This window comes from Panthera tigris, chromosome C1, assembly GCF_018350195.1.
Source record: "Panthera tigris isolate Pti1 chromosome C1, P.tigris_Pti1_mat1.1, whole genome shotgun sequence".
Lineage (NCBI taxonomy): Eukaryota > Metazoa > Chordata > Mammalia > Carnivora > Felidae > Panthera > Panthera tigris.
This window is the reverse complement of record NC_056667.1, coordinates 172,631,655-172,649,432: the sequence shown is the minus strand read 5'-3', so window position 1 is coordinate 172,649,432 and position 17,778 is coordinate 172,631,655. Positions and strand designations below refer to the sequence as shown.

The 17,778-nt window shown below is 35.1% G+C and overlaps 1 protein-coding gene across 2 annotated transcripts in view; it reads left to right on the top strand.

The window, feature by feature from the left end:
• The first annotated feature begins 155 nt into the window (after nucleotides 1-155).
• The window catches only part of ZSWIM2 (zinc finger SWIM-type containing 2), a 36,635-nt gene continuing 19,012 nt past the window's right edge, over nucleotides 156-17,778 (top strand). The window contains exons 1-5 of one of the 2 annotated variants that reach the window (XM_042994877.1): nucleotides 156-231; nucleotides 875-928; nucleotides 6,248-6,324; nucleotides 8,377-8,417; nucleotides 13,899-14,109. In XM_042994877.1, coding sequence (XP_042850811.1) covers nucleotides 884-928; nucleotides 6,248-6,324; nucleotides 8,377-8,417; nucleotides 13,899-14,109 — 374 coding nt within the window. In that variant the 5' untranslated portion in view covers nucleotides 156-231; nucleotides 875-883. Of the gene's footprint in view, nucleotides 232-874; nucleotides 929-4,830; nucleotides 5,069-6,247; nucleotides 6,325-8,376; nucleotides 8,418-13,898; nucleotides 14,110-17,778 lie in introns of those variants that run through there. The other variant, XM_007083866.3, reaches the window with a different exon arrangement.

The following is a 17,778-nucleotide window of genomic DNA, read 5'->3' as shown; positions in this document are numbered from 1 at the left end:
TATTGGTTTTTAAAAAATTACCACAAACAGTGGCTTAAAACAACACCATTATTAGGTCACAGTTCAGTAGGTCAGTAGTTGAAGCAGGCCCAGCTGCATTCTCTGGTCAGAGTATTAGGAGACTGAAATCAAGATGTCAGCCAGTCTGTACTCTTATCTGAAAGCTCTAAGGAAGAATCTGATTTCAACTTTATTTAGGCTGTGGCAAAGTCCAGCTCCTTAGTGTTATAGGTCTGAGTCCCCCATTTCCTTTTTGGCTCTTCTTCCAGAGGCCCCCAGCATTCCTTTAAGGTGGATCCCTCCATCTTCAAGAAAATTATGCTTCATCTCAGACTTCTCCTTCTGCCACTAGCCAGAGAAAACTCTGTGCTTAATTTATTTTATTTAAAACAAATTTTTTTTGAGGTTTATTTATTTTTGAGAGAGGGAGAGAGAACGTGAGTGGGGGAAGGGCAGAGAGAGGGAGACACAGAATCTGAAGCAGGCTCCAGGCTCTGAGCTGTCAGCACAGAGCCAGATGTGGGGCTTGAACTCACAGACTGTGAGATCATGACCTGAGCCAAAGTTGGACACTTAACCGACTGAGCCATCCAGGTGCCCCTTGTGCTTAATTTTAAACGAGTTGTATGATTAGATCAGGATGACCCAAATCATCTTCCTTTTAATTAACTCAAAGTCAACTGACAGCAACCTTAATTACATCAGCAAAATCTCTTCGCCATGTAACAGGACATATTCACGGGACAGGGAAATATAGAAGGACAAAGGTCACTGGGGTCATTCTTAGAAGTCTACTACCTCAGTCCTCCCTAGTTTTTTCAGTAGCAGAGGTTGAAACCTTTTTATTTTTTATTTTTTATTATTATTTTCAAAGGCTCTTTGGATGGAAGTCTGGCATCTTAAACTAAAAGTCCCAATCACACTCACAGTAAGTTGCAAATTTATTTATATTACACTTGGATGTACAAAAAACTGAAGTATGCTTTCTCTCTAAATGATCCAATCACCTTTGCTAGCTACCACTCCACTTGAGGACAAGAAAAAAAAAACTTTTTAGTCTGATTTAATAGCCTTTTTTAGATTAATGAGTATCTATTGCCAAAGAAAAATTGAACTGGACAGGGTTAAACAGTCAAGGAAGACTTGTTCACAATGATTGCTTGGGCAGCCGGGTGGCTTGGTCAGTTAAGCATTCAACTCTTAATTTTGGCTCAGGTCATGATCCCAGGATTGTGGGATCGAGCCCCACATGGGGCTCTGAGCTGAGCATGGAACCTGCTCAAGATTCTCTCTATAAGATTCTCTCTCTCTCTCTCTCTATCTCTCTCTCTCTCCTCCTCTCCCCTGCTCACACTCATTCTCTGTCTCTCAAAAAAAAAAAAAAAAAAAAAAAAAAAAAAGCTTGCAGTAGAGGAGAGAGAGACTGAGAACTCAACTACATTGAAACAAAAGGAGCATTTTGAAGCCTGCAGCAAGCTAGTGGAAAAGTACTAGAGGAGGTTGTTAGGAAGGGGGTTGGTCAATGTAATTAGGCCATCTATGACTGCTAACTGGTGAGTACCAAAGTTAGGTTTCATACTGCCACAAAGACCAGGAGATGGGGGCACTATCATTTTTTTTTTTTTTTAGTTTAGTTTATTTACTTTGAGAGAGACAGAGACAGTGCAAGTGGGGGAGGAGCAGAGAGAGGGAGAGAGAGAATCTCAAGCAGGCTCTGCACTGCCAGTGCAGAGGCACTAGGCTCAGACTCATGAAACTGAGAGATCATGACTCCAGCCAATACCAAGAGTCTGGTTGGCTCAACTGACTGAGCTACCCAGGCAGGGGGCACTATCATTCTTGATGATTCCATTTCAAAGGGATGCTTCCCAGGTCCTTCCGAAATATACTACTGTGTTGTAAAACTGGCAAGAGGCTGGGAGAAGAGGTACATCTCAAAGGGACAAAGAAAAAAATTACGATTTAATGTTTCCTAGAATAAATGCTCTAAGAAAAGGGAGGTCAGGGACCTACTGGTAACTGGCCCTATTGAACTTTGATTAAAAAAAAAAGAAAGGTATTGTGTTGAAGCACCTTCACTGGAGTCCTCGGTTCTCTTTGCCACTTTCTATTGTCTTGAAATTGCTGAGTTCTGCATCATCTTAGTCAGACACTAGTTTACTTCTTCTTGTGCCCATTCTTTGTATGTAAACACAGACTCTATATTCAGTGTATGTCTTTAATCCTTGAGGACCAGGACATTACAAGCAGTTCATTTACTCTCTGTCTTCCACTGGCATCTCGCATATTGCTCACTTCATGTTAGGGGACAGTAAGCAAAAAGCTGAAGTTCCCCAGTAATCTGCACCTCTCTGACACTATTCCAAAAGTAAACACACCTTCCATAGGTGTTCTCAGTCTTCCCAAACCAATCTCAATGTTTCAATCCATCCCTTGCCTCACCCTCACATCTCCCACCCTCACCCCAACACAAACACACCCACATTAAGATTAGCAGCTGACTTCTTCCACTGACTTGTTAGTCTTCTTTTCATCCCCCAATGGCATACTCTTCCACTATTCCAAGTCTAATACTCTAAGCCCAGCTTATTCTATTGTACCCTATAGAGTTAAGATCCATTTATTTATAAAATGTATTAGCTCCTGTCTTTTATGGCTAAATTGTATTGCTAAAGGGGCTAAAACTTAATTCATGAAACTCAAAGCTTATCAATGACTCATTTCTAGTACCACTTCCCTCATCCTGGGGCAATATGCTTCAAAATGTAACTTGGAAGGGAACATGACAAACTTATGGGAGAAATTTAATTCCCTGATTTAATATTTGCAAATATTACTCATGTCATACTCTCTTAATTGATGAAGGAAACATATGGGATAGTCACCTAGCTATAAGAACGTTTTTAAAGTCTTAACTGACAGATATAAAAACAAATGTCTTACATCTAGACTGAAGTTCTAACAATCTGTGCTTTCTCTTTTTAACTTCCATGAAAGTATGAATACTCCTACTTTTATCACCCCCCAAAATGGAATTTATGAACCCACATTTCGCTTACATAAAGTTTATTGTGTCTTAAACATGTGTCCTTTCTGAAAATTATGTCTATCACTTACACATAAGTATTATCTAATTACAATAAGTAATAACAGTTTTAACAATTATTTACTGTTTATTTTTTAAAGTTCTCTTCAAGATAATTCTTAAATAACTATATAATACTTCATATGTATATTATATATAGAAAGAGATATTATATGGATATACATATATATTGTGTGTGTGTATATATATATATATATACACACACACACAATATATATATATGGAGAGAGAGAGCAGGAATGGCAATTGAATAAAATGCCTTCACTCTGAAACCCATCTCATCTTATTAAATAGAAAGTGTAGATTGTCAGTAATTTATATTGAGTTTTTAAATTGTGAATATTAATAAATAAACTAATTCAATTTATAATTTCTTTTGGTTTCAATATGAGGTTTTTCCCTAATGTGTGTTTCACTTTAACACCTAGCACCATTAAGTTGACAGTAAAATTGGGATTATGGTCATATGTATGTTAGTTGTTATTAGTCAGAATAGAAAAGTAGTAATAAAATTTAGTAAGTTAAGATCTTAGACCTAGGATTGGTGGTGTTTATCTGCACATTTAACATGTGCAAGGGGAGCCTGGGTGGCGCAGTCGGTTAAGCGTCCGACTTCAGCCAGGTCAGGATCTCGCGGTCTGTGAGTTCGAGCCCCGCGTCAGGCTCTGGGCTGATGGCTCGGAGCCTGGAGCCTGTTTCCGATTCTGTGTCTCCCTCTCTCTCTGCCCCTCCCCCGTGCATGCTCTGTCTCTCTCTGTCCCAAAAATAAAAAACGTTGAGAAAAAAAAAAAAGTTTAACATGTGCAAGTTACCATTTCCATCATCTTCTCTCATATCGTGGCCTTTGCCATTTTCTCCTCTCTGCTCTTGGCATAGTCTAGTTATGGTCTCCTCCCATGATAAAATGGACAACTATCCTTCATCTTCGCTTATGTTACTGAGCCACCAAGTAGCTATTTCCTGATTTCAATTTCTTAGAAAGATTCTAGTGACATGGCTTCTTTACTTGACTCAACTTTATTACAGCTCTTCTAGTAGAATGCAGTTACACAGTTCGTAGACAATGTGAATTATTTAATCAACATTGCATACCTCAAAAATATTCCTTAGAACAGAGATTGTGGATTTGGGGGACAGGGTCAATGGATTTGGCACCACCCCCCACACCCATCCCTATCTAAGAAATGCTCCTCTGGCTTTAAAACCAAACCCGCCCACACCCTGCACACGTCCCGATTTAAGGATCTAGCTCCCTAGGGGTTAGATTCCTGTCTTTTCTTTCCCCAGCGAATCGCTCAGATTATGCAGATAGTGAGCACTCTGGAAATGGTGGAATATTGTTGAACAAAAAATTACTCTGGGGTTTCTGATAAAGATGATGAATCATCACAGGAAAATTTGAGCACGCAGAGCCCACACAGTAACCCGCTCGTGCGACTGTCCTAACACACATAATTTACCAGCCCTGCCTGCAAGGAACCAGCAAAAGGAACACGAGAGATTTGACAGCTGTGTCTTTAGCCGCCACCTTAACGTTGGGCAGGTCGGGGTATTAGAAACGCTTCCCAGCCAGGAACGTGGCTCCAGGAACGAGCGGAGGCGGCTCTGAGCTGCGGAATCCACTCTCCACCCCTTGCCCTTTGGTTGCCAGCTATAGCTTGGCCGCAAGGCACTCTGGGACATCAGGAAGCTCAACCTTTATCACCAAGGCAACCGGCCGGCACGCGGTTGTCATGGAAACCGGCGGGCACTCGGAGAGTCTCGTAGAGAAGTTGCCTTCGCCCTCACCCAAGCAAGATGCTTCGCCGAGGCTGTAAAGCCTCTGAAAGGCGAAGACACTTGAGCAACCACCTCAGCTGGCAACAGGACTTGGCGCTGAGCGGCAGCATCTACCTCCTACGAGAGATGGGCCCCACCGGCTTCCTGCTGAGGGAGGAGGAGCCGGAAAACAGGGATTTCCGAGTAATTACCACCCCCAACTTGCCTCCACTCCCGCCCGGCCCACCCACCCGGTCCTCCTGGGCCTTCCTTATTTCTAAACCACCTTCACAATCCCTGCGGATTCTCGCTGCCACACCCACCCCACCCGCGCGAGATCCAGACTCTAAAGATGTGCAAATTGCAGAGGGAAGTCGTGTTTTCATAGAAAAGTTTAATTTTGGGAAGTCAGGACTCCAAAATGGCATCCAACTCTTGTAAGATGATGGCACCTGCTTGATGTTTAGGCTTGAAAATGTGAGACGTTTTACTTGAATACATGCTTTGCGTTGCGTGCGTTCTTGGATCCGTTGTTGGCAGTCACGAGCCCTGTAACTAAAACGAAATGAAAATCCTACGACCTATTTCATACTGTAAATACTAAATAAATAAAATCTGTTTTTCTTTACTCTTTAGTCACTCTAAACCTCCAAGAAGATCCTTTTAAAGTATCGTTTAGGTGGCGATGCCTTGGAAAGGTCTTAATAAAAACCTGAAAAAAAGATATTTTATATTTGCATATCCCACTCTTGCCACTCAAAAATCAGCCACCATCCCACCTCCCGGGTGTTGATTTGGAAAATTTTAATGTAGTGTCCTGCATTCTAAGTACTGAATACAAATTACTAGCCTGTGCTTATTTAAGACATCTTTTTTTTTTTACTTTGTCCCTTAGAACACTTAGTTAAAAAATTATTTTAGCCAATATAAACTTGGTGAATAAAATTAGTCTTCTCAAGTGAAATTATATACCAATTAAGTGTACAAAACAAAAGATCCAAAATAAGCTAATTTACAAAAAGTCTTTAGCTCCACTGCAAGGCAGAATGAACTTTCATTAAGAAATGTATCGATACAGAGATATTTTTTAGCTTTTAAAATTAGATTTCTTTTCACTTGCCTGAGTGTAGGTCACTGAAGAAGTCTTAAGTGATAATACAAGTTGTTGAGCAAGACAATATGACAGTGAAAAATCAGCCTGGAGACTGGTGTCAAGCGTTAAGATGTCTCCATAGACTATATTCAACATTTGAAGTCACCTAAACTAAATTACTTCTTGAAATCTCTTTTAATCCTATCGTCCATTAAATTATTTTTATTCTAACTCTAAAAATTAACTGGAGGGTTGTTTTTTTTTTTTAAGTATGCATTTTTCTTTTAAAGGTTTTCTTAGGAAATCCTCATGTTTGTAACTGTTCCACATTTCTGAAAGGAGGGGAACTTTGTAAGCATATATGCTGGTAAGTAACTCTGTAATCCAGATCTGACACAAAGGAACATCTTGGTATATTGCCTTTTTCATGATTTGAGTACTTAAGGTAATAGAAATTTGTTGTTGGGAGATATAAGGGTAAAATGGCTGTAGTTTTTCAGTATATTTTGGGGTATTTTATTTCATTCTGAAAATTAAATAAAGTTTAACTTGAGAAACATACTACCACCTCTGCAAGTTTTAAAAGTTCATGTTTATAATTTAAAAAATCACTTTTTAAATTCTTACTGTCTAAGAATCTTATGTACAAATGTGAAATCTAACTATAAAACAGAAAAAGAAAAACCTCCCTGATTCACATCAATAACAATAATTATGTTCTCACTATAGGATTTCTATTTGCTGTCAGTTAAAAATAAATTCCCGAATACATTTTTATTTTTATTCTTTCTACTGGGTGCATTGTTTGTTTTCTTTGTAAATGTAGTACAACAAACAAATCATTTAATAACAAAAAATTCGTTATGTTTTTTAAATTTTTATTATTTTTATTATTTTCTTCAATTTCTTTAATGTTTATTTATTTTTGAGAGAGAGAGACAGAGTGCAAGCCGGGGAGGTACAGCGCGAGGAGATGCAGAATCTGAAGGCTCTGGCTCTGAGCTGTCAGCATAGAGCCAGACACGGGGCTCAAACCCACAAACTGTTAGATCATAACCTGAGCCAAAGTCGGCTACTCAACCGACTGAGTCACCCACGTGCCCCTCATTATTTTTTTAATTATGATATTTTCTAATGTATTATTTTTATTTTCAATAAGCATTTTACTATGAATCTTTTAAGATAGTAATAGGACTACACTGAGAATTACTTCTGTTGAATCTGAAAGTTTTCCTCTAGTGACAGAACCTACTTACAGGGAAATCCCAAAAATGAAAAGTTTTTAAAAAATTGTTTTAATTTAGTGTTTGGAGTTAGTCTGGAATTCTTTCCCTTCTTTCCATTTTTTCATTCTTTCAACTCATTTTGTTTTACCTATCTGTATTTATATGAACAAATCATGAATTATATTATTATAGAATATTTGTGACTGAAATTGGAGGGTAAAACAAATCTAACAAAAAATTGAGAGAAGAATATGTATCTCACATTTTGAATGCTTTTCTTTATAAGTTAAAAAAAAAAGTATATACCTTCATTTCCAAAGCTTGTATTACCAAGTTTTTGTTGTTTTGTTTTGATCAGTTTTTATTGAGCATTGCTAACACAATTTACTCTAGTTAGCATAGAAGATATAAAATATGGTCCTTTAAAAACTTGCAGTTTGGTTTTATTATTAAAAATAATAAATTATGTTTATTAAAATAGTTTTTTTTCATTTTTTTAATGCCAGCTTCCTCAGGGCAAGGGCCTTCTGTTCTGATTTCTATATAATGTTACTTGTTTTTTACAATATATTAACCAAACTAAATGGAAATATAATTCAAGTATTTAATATACTAAAGTATATTTAATATATTTAAGTAAGAATTTTTTATGTATTTCTCAGCTTTTAAAAAAGTCATATTCCATTTCAATTGGCGATATTTGAAGTATTTTTTCTGTCATACATTCAAGTGGTATATGTAGGAAAACAGTATTGGTACTCTCCAGAAAATTACTCCATTTTCAGGACTAAGAAACTTCTAGGGAAGTTTAAAGGAATTACAATGAATATCTCATTCCTTTACTAACCTGTCTCTGTGAATAAATGTATGTTATAAAGAAATACATGGACTCTTTCTGGCAAATCTCTTTATTATAAATGTCTTTTATTTTCATTTATAATACTTTTTTCACATATGCTTACTTTAAAACATTTATTTAACTACTGTTTTTGTATGAATTTTTTATTTTGATTTCAGTACAGTTAACATTTAACTACTTATTATTATAACAGAAAACTGATGAGAGTGTTAAGTATATTTATAACACCATCAGCAATATAAATTCTATAATGCTACTCCTAATATTAAAATATATCATTTTAGGTTATATCATAAATAAATATTTCTTTTGGTTTTCCACCTGTGAATACTAGGGTCTTGTTGAAAAAATTCAAACTTCCAAGGAATCATGAATGTAAGTTGCATTTCTTCTTTTATTATTTTGAAGTTAACATATTTAATAATTTTTTGTTTAGACATATTCTAAATTTAAACAATTATTTTCCTAGACAATCTGACAACTATCTGTAGCTCAGTTTGTTGCATTTAAGACACTTGGGACATTTTTCTTCCTTAATAAAAAAATGTAACTTTATATGTCATTTCGAATTCAGGGGCACTTAATAAAAAAAGCGATGAAACAATGGCTAGTTATTCTGAAGGCAAAATTTCCTTCATGTGTGCTAAGCAAAGATTCACAGTGGTTTCTAGGCGTAAAATTATTTTAATTATAAAAAAAATCAGAAATGTAATTTTTTAGATCACAGTAATAGTTGACATGGAACATAATTTCATTCAAAAATATCTACTAACTGAAATTTGTATGTAAAAAATATAAATACATGTTTTTAAGAGTAAAATAGTTTTTATGACAGTACTTAAATTGAGTTTAGAGTCAAGCATATAGGTATGTAACTTTAAGTTCTAGAGTCCTCAAAATTAAAAGAGAAAAAATTAATTTTGTTATAGGTCATTTGGATTTATAGATTTTATAAAAAAGATGTTGTCATTATGGTAATCACAGTAAACATTTAAAAGTTGTACTAGATAATAAATTAATATTAGTGTTTCACAGACACTTTTTTTTTGTACTCTTCTCTCATTTTACACATTTCTCTTATCAACAGAGCACTATTTTCAGTTGCCTTCGGGGCAGCTCAGATTTGGAGGTCCCACAGGCATTTTAAATACCAAATTCCCCCCCCTCCCCCATTTGTGCTCCCCTCTTGTATCCCCTACCTCATATATTAGCTTTCCTTTTTCTTTAGTCTCCAAAACTAGAAACCATGGGATTCTCCTTGATTTTTCCTCTCCCAACTTCCTCTCTCCTGTCTAAGGAGTCATTTCATAAATCCCGTTCATGTTACATCCTACCTCCTTCTCAACGGTGTTTTCATCTCTCCATTCTCATTCTCACCTTTGTCCAACCTTCATCAGCCCTTCATAGTGTTCTAGAGCCTGTTTCTTTTCGGTGCCTGCACTTGGTTTCTTCCTTCTCCACATTGTAGACAAAAGGTTCTTTCTGGAATGTCACTTAGTTCTCTACTTCATCCTCTCTTCCAATCCCTTCATACACAATGATTGGGTTGTTTGATATTGCATACACTGTTTATTTCTCTATTTCTTCATTTTATCCACCTGAAGTTAAGCGCTCACGTCCTCTCCAAATCTTACTTGTTCTCTACACTGTTTTACATACCATTTTCACAAGCTTCCATACTAGTGCTGTCCAATAGAAATATAATGCAAACCACATATGTAATTTTCTAGTAGCCATATTACAAAGAGTAAAAAGAAACAGGGAAAGTTTATTTTAATAATATATTTTAATTTAATCTAATACATTAAAATATTACCATATCAACATGTAATCAATATAAAAATATGCAATATTTTTGATACTGTCTTCAAAGTCTTAGTATTTTATACTTACAGAGAATCTCATCTAGACACTATATTTTCAATGGAAATATTTGATCTGCATTTAGATTTTATAAAATACTCAGTTGAAAAATAGATTCATGTAATACCTAAATTGTTACATATACATACTTACAAATTTTTCAGTAACTATATATTATGAGTTTTCAATTTCAATTTAAGTGAAACAAAATTAGAAATTTAGTTTTTTAGTCACATGAACCGTATTTCAAGTGCTTAGTAGTCACATGTGGCTAATGGCTACTCTTATTACAGTGAAGCTCTATACAACCAAATTCAACAAACATCTATTGTACTATGTATTAGCCAGGAGCCTCTGTTAGATACTTCTTTATGAATTGAAAAATGAATACTAACATTTGTGGAGTTTTTCATTTCCAAAAGTAGCAATTTCATATGGATCAACCTAATAGTTAATATTCTGTTATCCTTTTTATTTCTTAAAGGCAGAAACTATGTCTTGTTCTTTTTATAAATATCAGCCTATGGTTGGGAATTTTTTTAAATGTTTTTTAATGTTTAATCCTAAATGTTAATTTTGAAAAATATATACTTCCTACAAAAATAAAAGATCTTTCATATCTCTATATTTAAAAGAAGTTTTGGTCAACATTGAGAGAATCCTATTTGCACAAATATTCAAAAAAGTAGAAGTCTTAATCATCTTAAAATTTATCATGTAAATGAAAGCTAGAATGGGGGTGCCTGGCTGGCTTAGTCCGTTGAGTAACCCACTTTGCCTCAGGTCATGCTCTCACGGTCCATTGGTTCAAGCTCTGTGTAGGGCTCTGTGCTGACAGCTCAGAGCCTGGAGCCTGCTTTGGATTCTTTGCCTCTCTCTCTTTCTCTGCCCCTCCCCTGCTTGCGCTCTCTCTCTCTCTCTCAGAAATAAATAAACATAAGAAAAAATTTTTTAATGAAAGCTGGAACAAACAGATTATTTAAATTAAAGAAAGCTATAAATGATTATTCATTTGGATTATGTGAGTGTTTTGAATATCATTCCTAGATTCTTCTAAAACAAATCAGGAAACAAATATTTGTGCTCTAGTGTTGCATATCAAAAACAATTGACTTTTATTTTTGAACATTTACAAAGATGATTACAAAGGAATTTTATTGTAAAGATATCAGTTTTTGAACATGGAGCATTATTTTTCCCATCACCCAATAAATGTTTTCCAGCAAAACCTACATTTATCACCTAATAGTTTCTTCTAAAGACAATGTCTATTTTTTTTTTATAGTTTACTTTTTAATAGAGAGCTGAGGGACAAAATAGCTAAGAGTCAAAAACGTATCCTTCTCTTTGTTTCATAAACGTTGGCATTAGAGAAACTTTTAGTTTATCCAATTCCCCTCTCTTCTTTTATAAGGGAGATTCTAAAAGTTCCAATGCTAACAGTAGTCAAAACCCAAAGTATAAACTAGATTTTTTTCCCTCTTCTCCTCCATTTTCTCTTTTTCTTTTTGTCTAGTAAATGCCATCCATTCCTTTTTTTAATTAAATATTTACAAATAAATTAAGAACCATGTTTAAGAAAAAAAATTTTAAATTCCCACTACAAAGATGCAATAAACTTTTTTGCTCCCATTTTCATTTATTACTTTATATTTATGTATGTCTAATAGTGCATGGGAATTTTGTCCCCTGCTTTTATCACACATTGTTACTTTATACCCATTTTCAATGCTGTGTAATCTCTGTAATTAAAGTCATCAGGGGCTAAATATGGTATATCATAATTTAGTTAACATTATTCTATTGTTAGGCATTTAATTTATTTCTAACTGTCATATTCTTTGTACATGAAGCTTTCTCTTCTTTCAATCATTTGTTTAGCCTAATGTCTCACTAATCAAATTTTGGAGTAAAAGTATTAAAATTTTTATGTCTGCCAACCAGATGTATTGCCAAATTGGTCTTAAAATACTTTTGCTGATTTGCAATTTCAGCTACCTGTCAATTTTCTGCTAGGTTTGGTTTGAGATTCGTGTTTTAGGTACATATTATTACTTAAGCACATAATGAAAGACATGAACAGAATATTAAGTCCCCAAAGAAAATAATTTAAAAATATGAAGAAATATTTTCAAATGTTAATAATATTTCTATAGTGTAGGGGAAAAAAAGGCTGTCCTACAGAGCACAAAAAAATGCCAGCTACAAGGTTCATTGTAATCTGTTCGCTCCTGGCAAATTAAATAAATTTCCATTCTTCCATACATCTAACATACCCTTAGAAGGTCTAAAGTATCTTCATATAACTTTTTTAAATGCAAAAAGAAATGACATAAGGCAAACAAACATAACATTTCATTGATTTACTATTGCTTATTCAATAGGTTTTATTCTGTGTCTGTGTGTCATTCTTATTTTAACTAATTTTCTTTTATGTTAATGAAGTTGAACATCTTCCATTGCCCTCTGATAAGATTAGCTGTCTTGCTCTTCTCTATAAAAGAATATTCTTTCATAGTCTCATACATTAATTTTTTAAATTAATTTCAGAAGAGTTTGTTTCTGCCTTTCATTTTCCAATTCATGTTATACCACATAAGACATTTATGGCCAGCTCCTCTTATGAACTTTTAAGTTTCAATAATTCTGCTGCCCTAGGAAATCTTTATTCCCAAAAGCACAGTTTTTGTTCTTCATTTTCCTCCCTGTCTTTTTTAGAGAGCAGATGTTGCTCTGTCTCTGTGACAAATAGCTCTCATCCTCCAAAGTAATGGTTAATTAAATTATGTTACCCTCTTACATTCCACCTGCCACCCCACCTCATGCAAGGAACGGAGATTTCTATATTGTTCTATGATGTTTTCAGTATTCTTAGTGTTTAATTTGGAAGTCTTTCCAGAAAAAATGAAGTTTTTATTATCTTGCAAGTATTTTAAAATTTATTAAATAATGTATTAAATGTATTAAAGAATGTATAAAATGAATAGAATTCAAGAGGACCAATAACAGATGGCATTTAAATTATGGCATGTTAAGGAGAGAAAAAAGGAAAGGAGCCTGGGATGGAGAAAGGAATAAAGAATCTAGGATTCCCTGATCAAAACTAAATGTATTAGAAACGATTTCTTATAAGGACAGTAGGATGGAGAAAATTCATAATTCAAAGAATACACATCCCAAGATTATAAGCAACATAGTTCCAAATAGATTATTCAGAAGAATACTAACCAAATCTGTGAAAGATGTGGCTACCAAGACACTCTTGTAGAAACTGAAAACCAAGATAGGAGAGTAGTTACAATTGAGTCTTGCTCTCCTGTTATCTATTCATTCATTATTCATCTAACAAAGACTAATTTCACTAACTACTCAAATATCCCTGTTTCCCCTTTATGTATTTGTGTCCATTTCTTTTGGTGGTATGTTGATAAAATATTATTTATGGACAAATTGAACAGATTAAAATCTAAGACATGATTATAACACCAATCCAAGGATGAACACTGTCATATAATTAATGCAAAACCTTTACAATGCAACATTTGCACTGACTCTTTTCAGTTATAAGAAAAAAAATATAATTTCCATTCATTTACTTTTATGTTTATTTATTTTTTAGGGAGAGAGAACAAGTCAGGGAGGGACAGAGAGAGAGGGAGACACAGAATCTGAAGCAGCCTCCAGGCTCTGAGCTATCAGCACAGAGCCTGGCATGGGGCTCAAACCCATGAACTGTGAGGTCATGACCTGATTTGAAGTCAGATGCTTAACCAACTGAGCCACCCAGCACCTCCCATTCTTTTTATCAATGACTCTTACTTGACCTTTTGGTTCTGAAAAAAAATACAAGAAGTGGTAAATCTCAGTGTAACAATTCAATCAAAACTGTCTTTCTGATATTTGAAAGAAAATTCTAACTTTCAGCATAAGTTATTTACATTTCTGTATCTCTAATTTTGCCACTGAATTTTAATACTTTGGAATTTTTCATAGGTGCTTTGCAGTTAGGTCTTGTGGAAAGAGAAATCAGTGACTTGCTTCGAGGGATACATCGAGTTCAAACTCCACAACAAGGAACAAATGATGAAACTGTGCATATTGAAGAAGATGGGTACATTAAACAGAAGGAAATTGGTTCAGATGATATCTGCTCTATTTGTCAAGAAGTACTTTTAGAGAAAAAACTTCCTGTCACATTTTGCAGGTGACATGTTTTTTCTTTATCTTTGTTATTGAAGTACAATTAAAATACATTATATTAGTTTCATGTATACAGTATAATGATTCAGCAGTTCTGAGGAATATTTAGTACTCATCAAGATAAGTGTACTCTTAATCTGCGTTATCTATTTCACCCATTCCCCTACTCACCTTCCCTCCGACAACCACCAGTATCTTTTCTGTATTTAAGAGTCTGGTATTTTGCTGATCTTTTTATTGTTGTTGTTCATTTGTTTTGTTTCTTAAATTTCACATATGAGTGAAATCATATGGTATTTGTCTTTCTTTGGCTGATTTATTTCACTTAGGATTATACCATCTAGGTTAATCCATGTTGTTGCAAATGACAAGGTCTTATTCTTTTCTGTGGTTGAGTAATATTCCATTCTGTGTGTGTATGACACCTTTATCCATTCATTTGTTGATGGACACTTGGGTTGCTTTCACATCTTGGCTATTGTAAATATGCTGCAATAAGCATAGGGGTACATATATCTTTTGAATCCATGTTTTTGTTTTCCTTCAGCAAATTACCTTTAGTGAAATTACTAAATCATGGTAATTCTATTTTTAATTTTTTGAAGAACCACCATACTGCTTTCCACAGTGGTTGCACCAGTTTGCATTTCCACCAACAGTGCATGAAGGTTCCTTTTTCTCCACATCCTTGCCAACACTTGTTATTTTTTGTGTTTTTTGTGTCAGCCATTCTGACAGGTTTAAGGTGATATCTCTTTGTGGTTTGGATATGCATTTCTCTGACGGTTTGTGATGCTGAGCATCTTTTCACGTGTATATCAACCATCTGTATGTCTGCCTTGGAAAATGTCAGTTCAAATCCTCTGCCCATTTTTTGATCAGATTATTTGGGGGTTTTTGGTGTTGAGTTATATAAGTTCTTTATATATTTTGGATACACCAAAATCAGATATATCACTTGAAAATATCTTCCCCCCATTCAGTAGGTTGCCTTTTGGTTTTGTTGATGGTTTCCATTGCTGTGCAAAAGCTTTTAATTTTGATGTAGTCCCAAATAGTTTAATTTTGATTTTGTTTTCCCTGACTGAGGAGACATATCTAGAAACATGATTCTATGGCTGCAGTCAAAGAAATTATTGCCTGTATTTTCTTTGGGGATTTTTATGGTTTTGGATCTCACTTTCCTTTAATATTTTAGAGTGAGAAAGGGAGAGCATGAGCGGGAGGAGTGGGAGAGAGGAAGAGAGAGAATCCCAAGCAGGCTCCCCATTTAGTACAGAGCCAAACACAGGGCTCGATCCCACAACCCTGAGATCATTATCTGAACCAAAATCAAGAATTGGATGCTCAACTGACTGAGCCACCCAGGCAACCCCAGGTCTTACATTTATATCTTTAATCCATTTTGAGCTGATTTTTGTGTGTGGTGTAAGAAAGTGGTCCAATTTTATTCTTTTTGCCTATAGCTATCTAGTTTTCCCAGAACCGTTCATTGAAGAAACTGTCTTCTCCTCATTGTAAATTCTTGCCTTCTTTGTTGTAGATTAATTGACCATACAAGTGTGTGTTAATTTTGGGCCCTCTATTCTGTTCTGTTGATCTGTGTGTCTATTTTTGTGCCAGTATTATACTGTTTTCAATTACTACAGCTTTATATATATCTTAAAACTTGGAATTTGAAGTGCCAGCTTTATTTTTCTTTCTCAAGCTGTCTTTGGCTATCTTTGAGGTTCCATACATATTTTAGGATTATTGGTTCTAGTTCTGCCAAAACTGTTGTTTGTCTTCTGATAGAAATTACATTGACTCTGTAGATTGCTTTGGGTAGTGTGGACATTTTCATAGTATTAATTCTTTCAGTCCTAGGGCATGGAATATCTTTCCATTTGTTGTCTCATCTTCAATTTCTTTCATCAATGTTTTATAGTTAGGTTTATTCCTAAGTATTTTGTTCATTTTGATGCAATTATAAATGGGATTTTTTTCTTTGTTTCTCTTTTTGCTACTTCATTATTAGTATACAGAAATGTAATAGATTTCTGTAAATTGATTTTGTATCCTGTGACCTTACTGAATTCATTTATTAGTTCTAGTGGTTTTTGGTGGTGTTTTAAAGGTTTACTATATATAGTATTCTGTGATTTGCAAATACTGAATGTTTTACTTCTTACTTACTAATTTGGATGCCATTTATTTATTTTAGCCTGGTTGCTGTGGCTAGGACTCTCAGTATTATATTTAATAAAAACAGTGAGAGCAGACACCCTTATCTTATTATGATCTTAAAGGAAAAGCTCTCAGTACTTCACTGCTGAGTATGATTTTAGTGTGGGTTTTTTATATACAGTCTTTATTATGTTGAGAAATGTTCCCTCTAAACCTACTTTGCTGAGAGTTTTTATCATGAATGGATGTTGTACTTTCTCAATGCTTTTTCTGCATCTATTGAGATGATCATATGGTTTTTGTCCTTTCTCTTACTAATGTATCATGTTCATTGATTTTTGAAATTTTTCTAGGGATAGAGAGAGAGACAGAGGATGAGCAGGGGAGGGGCAGAGAGAGAGGGAGACACAGAATTCGAAGCAGGCTCCAGGCTCTGAGCTGTCAGCACAGAGTCTGACACGGGGCTCGAACCCACAAACCACAAGATCATGACCCGAGCCAAAGTCAGACGCTTAACCAACTTAGCCACCCAGGTGCCCCTGTTTTATTTACTTTTTAGAGAGAGACAGACAGAGACAGAGACAGAGAATGAGCAGGGGAGGGGCAGAGAGAGGGAGTCACAGAATCCAAAACAGGCTGCAGGCTCTGTGCTATCAGCACAGAGTCCAACACAGGGCTCAAACTCGTGAACCGTGAGATCATGACCTGAGTCGAAGTCAGAAGCCTAACTGATTGAGCCACCCAGGCACCCCTCCTTCTTCATTTCTGATTTTATTTATTTGAGTCCTCTCTCATTTTCTCTTAATGAGTCTGATAAAAGGTTTATCAATTTTATTGATTTTTTCAAAGAACCAGCTACTGGTTTCATTGATCTGTTCTATTGTTGGGGGGCGGGAGTTGTCTCTATTTCATTCATTTCTACTTTAATTTTTATTATTTCCTTCCTTCTACTGGCTTTGGGCTATGTTCTTTTTCTAGCTCCTTTAGGTATAAGGTTAGGTTGTTTATTAGAGATCTTTCTTGCTTCTTGAGGTATATCTGTATTGCTATAAATTTCTCTCTTTGATCAGCTTTTGCTGCATCCCAAAGATTTGGACCATTGTGTTTTCTTTTTTAGTTGTCTCCCATGTATTTTGATTTCCTCTTATTTTTTTGATTAACCCATTCATTGTTTAGTAGCGTGTTATTTAGCCTCCATATATTTGCCTTCTGTTTGATTTCTGATTTCATAATGTCATGATCAGAAAATGTGCAGGATAAGATTTCATTCTTTTTAAATTTATCGATATTTGTTAGTGACCTAATATGCAATCTATTCTGGAGAATGTTCCATGTGCACTTGAAAAGACTGTGTAATCTGCTGTTTTGGGATATAATGTTCTGAATATCTGTTAGGTCCATCCGGCCAGTCCTGTCATTCAAAGCTACTCCTTCCTTGTTTATTTTCCATCTGGCAGATGTATCCATTGATGTAAGTGGGGTGTTAAAGTCCCCTACTATTATCGTA